Raw genomic sequence first — 14,867 nt, forward strand, 5'->3', positions numbered from 1 at the left:
ATGCTCTGGGAAGCTTTGAAAAGTCAAAATTGTAGGTTAGAGAGAGAAGAAAGATGGTGTTACAATAATTCAGAATGAAATTGGAGAGAGGGTGCCACTGTGCCTAGGGCGCTTGGCACGGGGAATATTTGTGCAGACTGTGCCCTACGTGGCTCCAAAGGCTGCATAAGTGGCGGTGTCCAAGGCTCATAATGTTTTCTCCAGTAACAAAAAGGTGCCACCTGTTGCTAACATTTGAATTATCCAGATGACACAGTCTTGGCCAATTCTGCACCGCACTCAGCCAGTGAGCGCACCGGCCATCCCTATATAGGATCCAAACCCGCGGCAAGAGCACTGCTGTGCTCCCAAGCGCTGCACTCTCCCGAGTGCGCCACGGGGCCGGCCCCCAAAGTCACATTCCTAATAAGTGTCAGATGTAGAACTAAACTCAGATCTTCTAAATCCAAAGTCAGTTTTCCCCATTATCTCTCACTCTTATATCTTCTTGTTGGTTTTTTTCATATGCATTATGCTACTACAGAAAAATGCTTTTTTTGCTTTGGGATTTGGAATTCTAATATCAGTGGCCAGCCAACAGTTCTGACTTCAAATATGGGCTTGTTCTTGTTTGAAGATGCAGAAACTCTCCAAGCGACCAACCCAGACTTATCTCATGAGCTGGAGCCCCTGGCAGACCGGCCAAGTAGAGCCAGGCACAGAAGGAACAACACAAAGGCCCTCCTCAGATCAGTCTGCTAAACTTTGAGCCAATCTGAAAAGAACCTGGACTAACCAGTTTCTCTCCAATACAGTTTCTCTCAGCAGTTTTTATCTGTGGGTCATTCCAGCTTTACTGTGAGGTCACTTCAATCATGTTGTCAAAGTCACACCTGGCTAAGAAAAGAACCAATCCATGAAGGAAGTTTCAAGTTTACAGGGAAAGAAAACTAGTACTTTTGGAGCATGGGACAACCTTAAGAATGGTGGGCTAGATCCAGATGCTCTGGGAAGCTTTGAAAAGTCAAAATTGTAGGTTAGAGAGAGAAGAAAGATGGTGTTGCAAGAATTCAGAATGAAATTGGAGAGAGGGTGCCATTTTGCCTAGGGCGCTTGGCACGGGGAATATTTGTGCAGACTGTGCCCTACGTGGCTCCAAAGGCTGCATAAGTGGCGGTGTCCAAGGTTCATAATGTTTTCTCCAGTAACAAAAAGGTGCCACCTGTTGCTAACATTTGAATTATCCAGATGACACAGTCTTGGCCAATCCAATTTACCCTCCCAAGGTTAGAATACTGAAAGGAGAAGAGGAAGAAACAAAGAAAAGAGAGAAAGAGAGAGACCATGTCCCCTGTATCTCCCCCCACCCTGCCACTATTTAAAGTAGGTTAAACACCCTATTTTCTTAGAACTTCCTCTACTTTCTTTCCCCCTTTTGGATTACCCATCTTGTATCTTGAGTATTTGTGCATTTTCCTAATTGTGGGAACTTCTCTGTGGTATGCTGGTCTGACAACTATACCTCTGAAAAAAAAATTAGCCCAGATTTATGGTGTTTGCCAATTTCTATGATATAAATACTCCCACTGTGGACCATTTCAAGCCAGCAATGACATGAGAAAACCTGGAATTGGGACGACACAGGCACAGTCAGCGCTCCCTGGCTCCAGCACACTGTGAGACTTCGACTTTTTCACTGTCTCAAGATGCTATTCTCTCCTTCTATAATTCTTCACATCAATGAAGCTTTAACAAGTACTGGCTTCCTACAAAATGGCTTCCAAAGGTCAGAATCAGGACACTAAAGCCAATTAGTGTTACTGTATGAATGACTGAAGTACCAGCTGACTCAACAGAATACTAATATGATGGAATTTTCCTTCTCAATAAAATTAATTAAAGGACCCTTTGCATTTGCCTCAATCATTCAAACTCTCACTTTTGCATCTCCTTCCAACTCTCAGACTTAGAGAGTATCTGGCAGATAGCAGGCAGCAGGGAGAAAGAAGAGAGGGAAGAAGGAAGGAAAAAGAGGATGTGAGAGCAAGTTGTTTTGAGAAACAGATCTATAATTAATACAGTAAGCAAAGGACAGAGAAGTGCCTGCGCAGACAACAACAGTAAGATCATGTCCTTTGGTTCTAACATTTACTGGGGGGGGATAAATGATACAATCCTGCTCATTGATCATAATCTTTTGCAAGCCCACTGCTCTGAAACTACCTCCTAAAAACAGAGAGCAAGTTGTTTTGAGAAACAGATCTATAATTAATACAGTAAGCAAAGGACAGAGAAGTACCTGCGCAGACAACAGTAAGATCATGTCCTTTGGTTCTAACATTTACTGGGGGGGGGATAAATGATACAATCCTGCTCATTGATCATAATCTTTTGCAAGCCCACTGCTCTGAAACTACCTCCTAAAAACATCTAATATTTTTAGCATTAGCAGAAGCCAGCTAAAATATCCCTAATTTTACTTCCTAAAAATCCTAAGAGTGGGTAATTATGCTTCCCGCTGACAAAATACAAAATGTTAGACATGCCTGATTACAGAGAAACACTGAAATGTTGAATAGGAAAAAAAATAATAACCTATGACAGTTGTACAGTTGCAGTAGGAAATGAAGCTCATTTAACCATAGAAGATAAAAATGAATGTCTTCCAGAGGGGCCTTAATCTTCTACAAGGTCTTTTCAATTAATTTAACCATGAATAATTTTCTTTTAAAATTACTTGAAATTTTCCATTTTAAATATCAGAAGGCTGTTTCCCAACTCATTTCTATAATTGGATTAAGCCATGCACTTCAGCACAGGAAATAGAATTCCTTTACATTAGTGTCCTGGCATCAGAAAGCCCTGTCTTCTAAGCACAATCAGAGCAGGTATCTGAGACTTCAGGGACAACAGGGCTTGGTTCAATTCATTCCACTTTTTGAAAGGCCTGTTTCCTAAGGAACAAGGTCCAAATACCTTAGCAGAACATTCCAGATGCTTCAAAATAAAATACTAAATTCCTGTACGTGCCCCTGTATGCCAGCAGAGTTCTCACAGGAGCTGCTGATCCATCAGCATTAGGGGAGCAAGCTAGGTCACATCCCATAATGAGGGAGGCCCAGATATCAAGAGAAAGGAGCCCCAGATGTGGTGAACCAAAAAGTAGGTGGAAGGTAGAGCCACGGAACCAAAGGTTCAGAACTGGGAGATAAAATCAAGAGAAAGAACCAGACTCAAACAGGAGGAGCACGCTGAGAGGTCACCAGGAACACTGCTGCATGGCTGGGGTTCACCATCCAAGGCGAGCTGAGGCACCACATGAGGGTGGTAGGGCTTGTTCAGGGGCAGGGGTGGAGAGACGGAAACCTAATCGCCAGCATCATCCACAAGAAGAGGCACAAGTGTGCCCGCGTGTCATGCCGTTTCACGCCTCTGTGCTTTGCACATGCTATTCTCTCTACCCAGAATGTTATTCTTGCTTTTGCAGCTGAGAAACTCCCACTCTTCCCACAATACCCAGTACTCAAGAGTCCCTCCCTCTGTGAAGTCCCCTTCTTCATTTCATTTGTGCCACCTCTTCCCTTGTGCACACCTCATCCCTAGTACCCAACAAGCACAGGGTTTGGTACACAGTGGGTGCTTAACAAGTGCTTGTTGCATGAATAAATGAGTGCACGAAAAACTAAGAACAGCTTATACTGAGTTCACCAGTCAAGTCTTATTAGAAGAAAATCTACTGATTTGGGTAGTAGTTTAAAAACTGAGGCCAGAGGGTCAAGAGAAGCTGCTTGGCTCTTCCCCTCAGTCATTCAAGAAACAGTCCCTAGGTAGACACAATCATTGTCCCATATTCCTGAAACAATAAGAAGAGAATAAGTATTTTCAGCTGCAAAAGGAATGAAACTTAATAGCAGCAGATTCTCTGGTAGCAGATTCAAAGGTATAGTAGCTGGAACTCAAACAATGATAATGATTTTCAGCCAATGGAACACCTGAAAAACACAAGAGAACCTACTGGAATGGGCAGTCAAGGGCTTTCCAGGATGAGGATCAGACTTACCTGACAGATTCCTAGGCCCACCTCAAAGATTCTGACGCAATAGGTTTGGGTCGAGGCATCTGTATTTTTCAAAAAGTCCCCCAGAGTTTTTGCAGATTCTAATAGTGAACAGATTTAGAAACCATTGGATGGTTGGTTCTAAGCTATTGACGATGTGATTTGTGGTATAGGACTGAACATTACCAGACAGAGGGGCTAACGTCTGCCTGGTAGATCAGAGATAGTCTTCATAAATAGTAGTTACTAATAAATAACTTGAATTGTCTATTTTATTCCTCCCAACAAACACATAAAGGTAGGGACTGGTATTAAGCTTAGAGAGGTCAAGTAACTTATCCAGCTACTGAGTGACAAGCTAGATTCGAAATCCTGGCAGTTTATTCTAGAGGCTGTGTTCTTAACTACTGTGGCAGCCTGCCTCTTTTCTGAAGTACGTGGGCAGAAAGCAACCCCCTAAATCACAATGTCTTACAAAAGTGGCCAGTACACTTGCAGTGGTTTCAATCTGTATTGGCTACAGAAACTGGTTGTTCTGATACATCTTGGGCCTTCCTGTATCTCTGTTTTGTTCATCTTTGCATACCTAACCTATAATACTTGGTCCAGAATCTATACTCAATAAATATTTGATGAATTTAAAACAACAATTTGATTCCTTGATTGTGATAAATACTATGTGACTTCACTTAATCCAAGCTCTTTGTGCTACACTGCCCATGTGGAGGCTGACTGAAGAGTGTGACTTTGCTATCCAAGGGGAGAACGTGGCCATGGTCAGGGACGTGATCCACGCTTGTTGAACGAGCTTTGCAGGGAAGCGCACACTTTCTGCCTATGTGACTGTGCCTCAGACAAACCTTGAAGGATCTGGGGTCCCGGTGAAGTAGTGAATGCACGGTGAGCTTCTATTCTGAGGCAGGACAGACACCATACTGGCTGTGGTGAGGAAAGATTCAGAGTCTATACAGACTCCACTGTCTTTGTCCCGTAAGATGTTAATCATAGTCTGCACAGTGATGCTTTCTGTTAAAAAAAAAAAAGAGAGAGAGAGAGGCAGGACAGACACCATACTGGCTGTGGTGAGGAAAGATTCAGAGTCTATACAGACTCCACTGGCTTTGTCCCGTAAGATGTTAATCATAGTCTGCACAGTGATGCTTTCTGTTAAAAAAAAAAAAGAGAGAGAGAGTGCGAGATGGAAAGAAGAGATACAACTGTAGCAGGCTAGTAACCAAAATCCACTCACTCTTTTCTCTTTTTAGAAATAAAACCCCTGAAACTATAGCTGGGAACATAACTACCCAACTACAGAATGTATTTCCCAGCTTCCCTGTGACTAGGTGCAGCCACGTGATGAACAACTCTGAGCAGTGGGAGGTGACAGAAATGATAAGCGCCACTGCCTCGTCACACCCACGGAAAGGAACGTTCCCTGTGACTAGGTGCAGCCACGTGATGAACAACTCTGAGCAGTGGGAGGTGACAGAAATAAGCGCCACTGCCTCGTCACACCCACGGAAAGGAACCCTTGCCCTTCACTTCTCTTTTCTCTCTTCCCACTGGCTGCAAGATGCCAACAAGTGGACCACAAATGGAAGTCACGTAACCTGCCAGCCCCAGACCGATCTGGACTATAAAATAGGAGAGAAATAAACTTCATTTTAATCCACGTTAATTTGGGGTCTCTTTGTTAGAGCGCTTAGCTACACCTCCACCAGGGCGGTAACTCTATAGAATGATATCCACGTGCAATCTATGCACAGCCCACCAAGCTCTCTCTCATACACTCTTGCTGGTTGGAGTCAATATTATATTTGGAGAGTAACCTCTCCACAGTGGGAAATATACACACATAGAGGCATTTAGAATGTTCAGAATGATTAGGACTATGGGCTCTGACTTCAGATAAATAGATATACAAATTCTTGCCTACAGGGAATCCCATTACTACATTTCCCCTCTGGTTATAATCCGTTAAAACACTATTTCAGCCTGTGTTCAGAAAGATAAAATCAAAGCATCACATAGGGAGAAGTTTTGCAATCATTTTCTATCACCTCTATCATATCATGTATCATATCTTCTTCGTAAATCTCTATATAACATGCCACAGCTAAAAATATGAACAGTAAGTCTTTGATTTCTTCAACTACCCAGCGTTCCAGTTTCCTCATTGTGTCATAGGGAGTTTATTGATTTGAATCGGAATCCAATAGGTTGCTAATGTCTCTTACATCTCTTTAAACCCCGGCCTCTTGTTTTTCCCCCTTGCATCTTACTTGTCAAAGAAATTGGGTCCTTTTTCCTATACAGTTTCCACAGCCTGGACTTTGCAGTGGCATACACATGGCGTTAGTTAGAATTTTTCTCCATCCTATACACTTCCTGTAAACTAGCAGCTACATCCAGAGGCCTCACCAGATTTGGGGCTGATGTTTTGACAAAATTATTTAATAACCTCCACCAAGCTACTTTTTTTTTTGAATTAAAAACGTTTAGAGCTTTTCTTTTCTTTTTTTGAGTTCCCATTTAAAAATAAATGCTTTGTTACTTTCCTACCCAGACTATATTAATTAAATTCTACAGAAATAGTCCTAAAGTCTTCTTCTAGATTAAGGGTCAGGAAACTTTTTCTTAGAGAACCAGATAGTAAATATTTCAGGTTTATGAGTCATATGGTCTCTGTTGCAACTTCCCTGTTGCACGGGCTCAATTCTGCCACTATAGCATGAAAGCAGCCATAAATAATACATACATAAATGAGCATAGCTGCCCTCCACCCACTTGTAAATTTTATTAATAAAACAGGTAGCTGCTGACCCTTCGCAGTTTGCTGACCCCTGTTTTAAATGATCAGAAGTTTGACTTACAAACTATATGTATCTCTAGCAAATATGAAATGTGACCACTGTGGGTTGGGGGGGGGCGGTTTTCACTCAGGCACAAAAGTAAAAACCCACAGAGTCACCACATTTACCTAAATATGGATTGTGATTAAGTCAGCAACTGGCTGGCTGATAGAGGGCTTGTGAGGAGAATTCAACTCAACAAATGCTCATGGAACAAAGGACTCTCCGGGCATCACAAGGGATCCTAGTTGAATAAAAGACACATCCCTGCCCTCAAAGCCCAGCAGGAAAATAAAATATAAGGAGAAGATAAGTGGAATATAGAAATACTGAGACACAAGGGAAGCTGCAGTAAGTATCACGAAAGACAACACATGACATCCATGTTAAAGGAGAAGTAACATCAGCAGGAGCTGGACACCTCCACGGAGCAGGAAGCACTACGTGAACATAAAGACCAGCTGTCCTCATGCTGCACATCAGGGACTTTCGGCACAAGCTGGCCTTGTACAAGGTCTATTCTCTACTCCCCCTCCTTGTTCACCCTCCCAAGGTCAGACACATTCTCTGAAACAGCTGCAGGACAAAGGAGACGAGAAGAAGAGTTATAAGGGATAGTCTCACTCACCTTCTTGCTTTTCCAAGCTGTCTTTTCCTGCACAGCAGACCAGGTGATCATCAGCTGGAGAAAAAACTTCGGAAAAACTGAACTCATCCTCTCCCGTCCACCACCCTTGACTCTGAGCGTACGTCCTGAGTTCAGGGTGCTGCGCGTCCACCTTAGTGGTGAGTGACAGCTGACTGCAAACGCTCTTTGCTCCCTCTGCAAACAGCACAAAGCCCAGTTAGTTGAAACGTAAAGACGTAATCAAGAAATGGAAATCTACAGGGAATCCTTCCCCTGAAGCTTTGACTGTAACTACAGGGAGGAATGGATTCAATTGTTGAAGAGAGAAACAGCCGATCCTCGGTCCTCTTTCTAGGAGACCTCCTAGACTGTCTGACCAGTCTTCACAAGGCATTATCCCATTTTAAATGAGCAACAGTCACTTCACTGATCTTAAATTTGCAATCAAAACAAATATGTGAGGCCCTTCATTTTGACTAAATAAACCCCAAGCATTCATTACTTACAAGAAAAGTGAAAGGTTCTTTGAAAGAGGTTCTGAGCTAACAAGACTTAGAAATCTATGAGGTTGCTCTACGGGGATGCAGTTCATCCACAGACATGCTCTAAAGCACCTACTGCGATTCCTCCTCCCCAGTCTGATTCTTTTTCACCTGGGAAAACACTTCACATCATCACCCCCTGTCCAAACATATATGGTTTTTAAAAAACGCAAATCGGATACTTTCAGTCTCAACACTTAGAAGAACACTGTGGCAATGACAATGAATCATTTTAAAATAACAGAATGTACTCACAAATACTGTGTGTGTGTTTGTGTGTGTGTGTGTGTGTGTGTGTGTGTGTGAGAGAGAGAGAGAGAGANATGTGACTGTGCCTCAGACAAACCTTGAAGGATCTGGGGTCCCGGTGAAGTAGTGAATGCACGGTGAGCTTCTATTCTGAGGCAGGACAGACACCATACTGGCTGTGGTGAGGAAAGATTCAGAGTCTATACAGACTCCACTGTCTTTGTCCCGTAAGATGTTAATCATAGTCTGCACAGTGATGCTTTCTGTTAAAAAAAAAAAAGAGAGAGAGAGAGAGAGAGAGAGAGTGCGAGATGGAAAGAAGAGATACAACTGTAGCAGGCTAGTAACCAAAATCCACTCACTCTTTTCTCTTTTTAGAAATAAAACCCCTGAAACTATAGCTGGGAACATAACTACCCAACTACAGAATGTATTTCCCAGCTTCCCTGTGACTAGGTGCAGCCACGTGATGAACAACTCTGAGCAGTGGGAGGTGACAGAAATGATAAGCGCCACTGCCTCGTCACACCCACGGAAAGGAACGCTTGCCCTTCACTTCTCTTTTCTCTCTTCCCACTGGCTGCAAGATGCCAACAAGTGGACCACAAATGGAAGTCACGTAACCTGCCAGCCCCAGACCGATCTGGACTATAAAATAGGAGAGAAATAAACTTCATTTTAATCCACGTTAATTTGGGGTCTCTTTGTTAGAGCGCTTAGCTACACCTCCACCAGGGCGGTAACTCTATAGAATGATATCCACGTGCAATCTATGCACAGCCCACCAAGCTCTCTCTCATACACTCTTGCTGGTTGGAGTCAATATTATATTTGGAGAGTAACCTCTCCACAGTGGGAAATATACACACATAGAGGCATTTAGAATGTTCAGAATGATTAGGACTATGGGCTCTGACTTCAGATAAATAGATATACAAATTCTTGCCTACAGGGAATCCCATTACTACATTTCCCCTCTGGTTATAATCCGTTAAAACACTATTTCAGCCTGTGTTCAGAAAGATAAAATCAAAGCATCACATAGGGAGAAGTTTTGCAATCATTTTCTATCACCTCTATCATATCATGTATCATATCTTCTTCGTAAATCTCTATATAACATGCCACAGCTAAAAATATGAACAGTAAGTCTTTGATTTCTTCAACTACCCAGCGTTCCAGTTTCCTCATTGTGTCATAGGGAGTTTATTGATTTGAATCGGAATCCAATAGGTTGCTAATGTCTCTTACATCTCTTTAAACCCCGGCCTCTTGTTTTTCCCCCTTGCATCTTACTTGTCAAAGAAATTGGGTCCTTTTTCCTATACAGTTTCCACAGCCTGGACTTTGCAGTGGCATACACATGGCGTTAGTTAGAATTTTTCTCCATCCTATACACTTCCTGTAAACTAGCAGCTACATCCAGAGGCCTCACCAGATTTGGGGCTGATGTTTTGACAAAATTATTTAATAACCTCCACCAAGCTACTTTTTTTTTTGAATTAAAAACGTTTAGAGCTTTTCTTTTCTTTTTTTGAGTTCCCATTTAAAAATAAATGCTTTGTTACTTTCCTACCCAGACTATATTAATTAAATTCTACAGAAATAGTCCTAAAGTCTTCTTCTAGATTAAGGGTCAGGAAACTTTTTCTTAGAGAACCAGATAGTAAATATTTCAGGTTTATGAGTCATATGGTCTCTGTTGCAACTTCCCTGTTGCACGGGCTCAATTCTGCCACTATAGCATGAAAGCAGCCATAAATAATACATACATAAATGAGCATAGCTGCCCTCCACCCACTTGTAAATTTTATTAATAAAACAGGTAGCTGCTGACCCTTCGCAGTTTGCTGACCCCTGTTTTAAATGATCAGAAGTTTGACTTACAAACTATATGTATCTCTAGCAAATATGAAATGTGACCACTGTGGGTTGGGGGGGGGCGGTTTTCACTCAGGCACAAAAGTAAAAACCCACAGAGTCACCACATTTACCTAAATATGGATTGTGATTAAGTCAGCAACTGGCTGGCTGATAGAGGGCTTGTGAGGAGAATTCAACTCAACAAATGCTCATGGAACAAAGGACTCTCCGGGCATCACAAGGGATCCTAGTTGAATAAAAGACACATCCCTGCCCTCAAAGCCCAGCAGGAAAATAAAATATAAGGAGAAGATAAGTGGAATATAGAAATACTGAGACACAAGGGAAGCTGCAGTAAGTATCACGAAAGACAACACATGACATCCATGTTAAAGGAGAAGTAACATCAGCAGGAGCTGGACACCTCCACGGAGCAGGAAGCACTACGTGAACATAAAGACCAGCTGTCCTCATGCTGCACATCAGGGACTTTCGGCACAAGCTGGCCTTGTACAAGGTCTATTCTCTACTCCCCCTCCTTGTTCACCCTCCCAAGGTCAGACACATTCTCTGAAACAGCTGCAGGACAAAGGAGACGAGAAGAAGAGTTATAAGGGATAGTCTCACTCACCTTCTTGCTTTTCCAAGCTGTCTTTTCCTGCACAGCAGACCAGGTGATCATCAGCTGGAGAAAAAACTTCGGAAAAACTGAACTCATCCTCTCCCGTCCACCACCCTTGACTCTGAGCGTACGTCCTGAGTTCAGGGTGCTGCGCGTCCACCTTAGTGGTGAGTGACAGCTGACTGCAAACGCTCTTTGCTCCCTCTGCAAACAGCACAAAGCCCAGTTAGTTGAAACGTAAAGACGTAATCAAGAAATGGAAATCTACAGGGAATCCTTCCCCTGAAGCTTTGACTGTAACTACAGGGAGGAATGGATTCAATTGTTGAAGAGAGAAACAGCCGATCCTCGGTCCTCTTTCTAGGAGACCTCCTAGACTGTCTGACCAGTCTTCACAAGGCATTATCCCATTTTAAATGAGCAACAGTCACTTCACTGATCTTAAATTTGCAATCAAAACAAATATGTGAGGCCCTTCATTTTGACTAAATAAACCCCAAGCATTCATTACTTACAAGAAAAGTGAAAGGTTCTTTGAAAGAGGTTCTGAGCTAACAAGACTTAGAAATCTATGAGGTTGCTCTACGGGGATGCAGTTCATCCACAGACATGCTCTAAAGCACCTACTGCGATTCCTCCTCCCCAGTCTGATTCTTTTTCACCTGGGAAAACACTTCACATCATCACCCCCTGTCCAAACATATATGGTTTTTAAAAAACGCAAATCGGATACTTTCAGTCTCAACACTTAGAAGAACACTGTGGCAATGACAATGAATCATTTTAAAATAACAGAATGTACTCACAAATACTGTGTGTGTGTTTGTGTGTGTGTGTGTGTGTGTGTGTGTGTGTGAGAGAGAGAGAGAGAGAGAGAGAGAGAGAAAGAGAATGAATTAGAGGGAGAAATCTTTGGAAATTATTTTTTCATAAAATAGAAGTGCAGCTGAATAAATCTAGAGTCAGAAATGTGTACATTCTGAGTACATTCCACCTTGATAAGTGGGGTGTAGGCCAGAAATTCTCCTATCAGCCGGCAGGCTTGCTGTGCCTTCTCCAGAGCCTGAGCGGCAGATCCACAGCAGATGACTCAGCTTTCAAGCTTCCAGATGCTTGAAGCTTCCCAATGTTTGTCCAGAGTACAAACACTAACAAGTTATTAGTGTTAGCTCAGAAGGGCCATTCATGTTTACTGCTTCCACGTTTGATTTTCCAAATTCTTGGAGAATGAAGTTGAGAGAGAGAGCCTAAACTACTAGCTGCAATAAAGCCATTATTGCCTGAAAACCAGTTCCTAGAGGCAGGATCAGTGCTGGACTGAGTTTTTCCAGTATGCTTTGCTTCACTGATCTACACTTCCAAAATAAGCATTCCTGGCTGATGGGCATTGGTCCTTTGCCATTCATATTTTCAGAGGGCACCATAAAAGTAAAATTATAAGCAATTTAAAAATGAAAACCAGATTTTGACATCATTCATAACTAAGCTATTAAAAAAAAAAAAAAAACTTCTTGTGAACAACTCCACAGACTTTATTTGATTTATAGTAGACATTTGCTTTTAAGAACTTATCATTTGGGGGGAGAGTGCATTAAATCCTCCTGCAATCAATCACACTGCTGCTGGGATCAGAGGATATGAAATCAATGAATCCAAGAAATGGCTGAGTTTTGAAAAATATAAATACTTAGTGAAAGACAACATGCACTTCGTGGAGATGGAGTTTTAAAGCTATATTTTGAAGGGAAGCTCAGCTTTTGAAACACTGGTATAGATCAAAAAGTTTTAGGTTCTACTTAAAAGAAATGTGACTGCTTTTAAGAATGGACTGCTAGCCTCCTTGATGGAAGCTTTCAATATTAAAACTTCAGCTTAGGAAGGGTTTTTAAAAAGGAGTTCTAAGTCCCTGCATCACAGAAGAGCTGGAGACCTGGTGGGCCACACTGGCTGCCTTAGTTCTGTAACTACTGCAAGAGCTGGACAAGCAGGCATGTGTCCTGGTGGTACATGCTGGGCACATGAGGGCGGAGAAACTGTGATTGCTTATGGGCACAGCCAGCCCATTCTGCACCCTTGTGAGAATGACATCCTCTCCACCAGGCCAACCCAGACTTTGCACAGCTTGGCCAGGAAACAACAGTCTAGATTTCACTGCCTCAGTGGGCCAACTTTGTATAGGGTACACATACCATCGTCCACAAAAGTCCTGATCACTGGACTAACATTGTGCACAGAAACAACAGGCTCAATTCCCAACTTCTGCAGTAGATCTTCTGCTTCTAACTCAGGTCAGATTTGGTTCCAATCACCCCTAAGGTAGGGATGGCTAACAGGTTTGATCCCTAACATCATTTCTTTTTTTTTTTTCCTTTTTGTCTTTTTTACTGACCGGTAACAGGATCGCAACCCTCGGTGTCGCGCCCGCACCAGGGACCGGCAACGGGATCGCAACCCTCGGTGCCGCGCCCGCACCGCGCTCAGCCAGCGAGCGGGAACCGGTCTCCACATGGGATCTGAACCCTTGGCGGGAGCGCCGCCATGCTCCCAAGCGGCGCACTCTCCAGTGCGCCACCGGGCCGGCCCGCTAACATCATTTCTGATTAACTGGAAGAGACTTCCTGGTAAATTGGGTTGAGAAAAATACACTGGCCAAGTATAGGTTCAACAAGAGAAGAGTGCTGTGATCTACCAGCCATGTCCACCGTGGGCACAGGAAGGGAGAACGGACATGCTCAGGAGGTGTATTTATCATCCAGACCTCAGGAATGTAAGGGGAGCTTTGCTGGCCAATTCTCTCTTAGAGCTACTTAGTCCTCTTAGAAGCCCTTTAACCCACCCTGGGCCCCCATGGCGTCCAGAATGTGAGGGTGCAGAGGTGAGGATACGAGACCCTAACATTTCCTTCCCCAGCACTGCCTTAGAAGCAAGACGCTGCAGGACCCACAGAGCAGCCGTTTTATGGGCACTAAATCCTTCCAGGTGGAGCCTCTAGTCTTCTGCTTCTCTAAGAACACTGTCTCACAGAGAAATGGCCTTGTTGACCCAGAGTGGCATTCAGTGGTCCTCACACAGATCCAGACTCCTATTTTGGAGAAATATCCCAAGCACACGGAGCTACAGGGTTGGAGGCGACAAGGGGCAGCTCCCAGTTGAAGGGATTTGTTGACCTGCTATGAACAAAGAATCAACACTCCCTTGGCCAATCAACAAAGTAACAGTTTGAGACATAGAACTGCTGCTGGTAGTCAAAACTGGGTCCTGTCCAGAAAGCAAACAGAGAATATGAAATGTTCAGAGTGTGCTTCCAGGTGTGGCCATCTCCTCACCCCAGGTTCAGACACTCCAGTTTCTACTCTGGAGTGAGATGCCAGAACTGAGAGGCATGCCTCAGCAGGAAGGTCCAGCACAGGGAGGGTCTGCAACCGCAGCACAAGTCCTCTGGGCCTGACGCCATTCATCCAGGCAACGTCCACCTCAGCCTTTCCTGTCCTCAAGCCTCCTCACCGCCCACACCCACTCACCTGTGATTTTCTCAGCAGCCCAGTATTTCCCCACGGTCTCCAGCACCCAGGCTTCTTCGCGATCCACAATCAGATACGCACTTTGGAAGCTATGGCAGGCGTCTGCATCTTCATAATAATTCCCACCTTGTCCATGTTCTTCCAACAAGAAGACGATGACATCTAAGGCTTCTTTAGCTGTTGTCCCTCTTTCTAAACCAAGTCTGCAGGAAAGAAACCAGAAGTATACATCAGTCATTTCGTATCATGTAATTATTACCATAGTGATCAAAGACTGGGTCAAGGCTGTTATGAAGCATGCCAACATGTGTAAACATGTTAAATATGGAGACTAATATGCAAACCAATCAATGGCACTTAAACTCAGAATACATATCTCACATATTCAGTTAAAAATCACGGGGGTGTTTTGTCTTTGGACCCTCCCCTACTACACAGAAGAATCAGGAGCCCAGTGGCGTCTCCCTCTTGAAAGGAAGTTCAGCCTCTTCTTCCCTTTCCTGCCTCTGTCTCTATAGACCTAACCAGCTCGGCTCTGGCCGTTAGTGAGACCC

At 43.4% G+C, this 14,867-nt stretch overlaps 1 protein-coding gene across 1 annotated transcript in view; it reads right to left on the reverse strand.

Annotated features, from left to right (window-relative positions):
* The window catches only part of SCRN1 (secernin 1), a 25,137-nt gene extending 10,586 nt beyond the window's left edge, over window positions 1-14,551 (reverse strand). Inside the window, exons 1-3 of the mRNA XM_008587852.1 lie at window positions 14,314-14,551; window positions 10,802-10,996; window positions 8,405-8,570 (exon numbers count right to left, since the gene is read on the reverse strand). Coding sequence (XP_008586074.1) covers window positions 8,405-8,570; window positions 10,802-10,996; window positions 14,314-14,551 — 599 coding nt within the window. The remainder of the gene's footprint in view (window positions 1-8,404; window positions 8,571-10,801; window positions 10,997-14,313) is intronic.
* Between the last annotated feature and the right edge of the window lie 316 nt (window positions 14,552-14,867).

Source organism: Galeopterus variegatus, unplaced genomic scaffold (genome assembly GCF_000696425.1).
Source record: "Galeopterus variegatus unplaced genomic scaffold, G_variegatus-3.0.2 Scaffold4572, whole genome shotgun sequence".
NCBI lineage: Eukaryota > Metazoa > Chordata > Mammalia > Dermoptera > Cynocephalidae > Galeopterus > Galeopterus variegatus.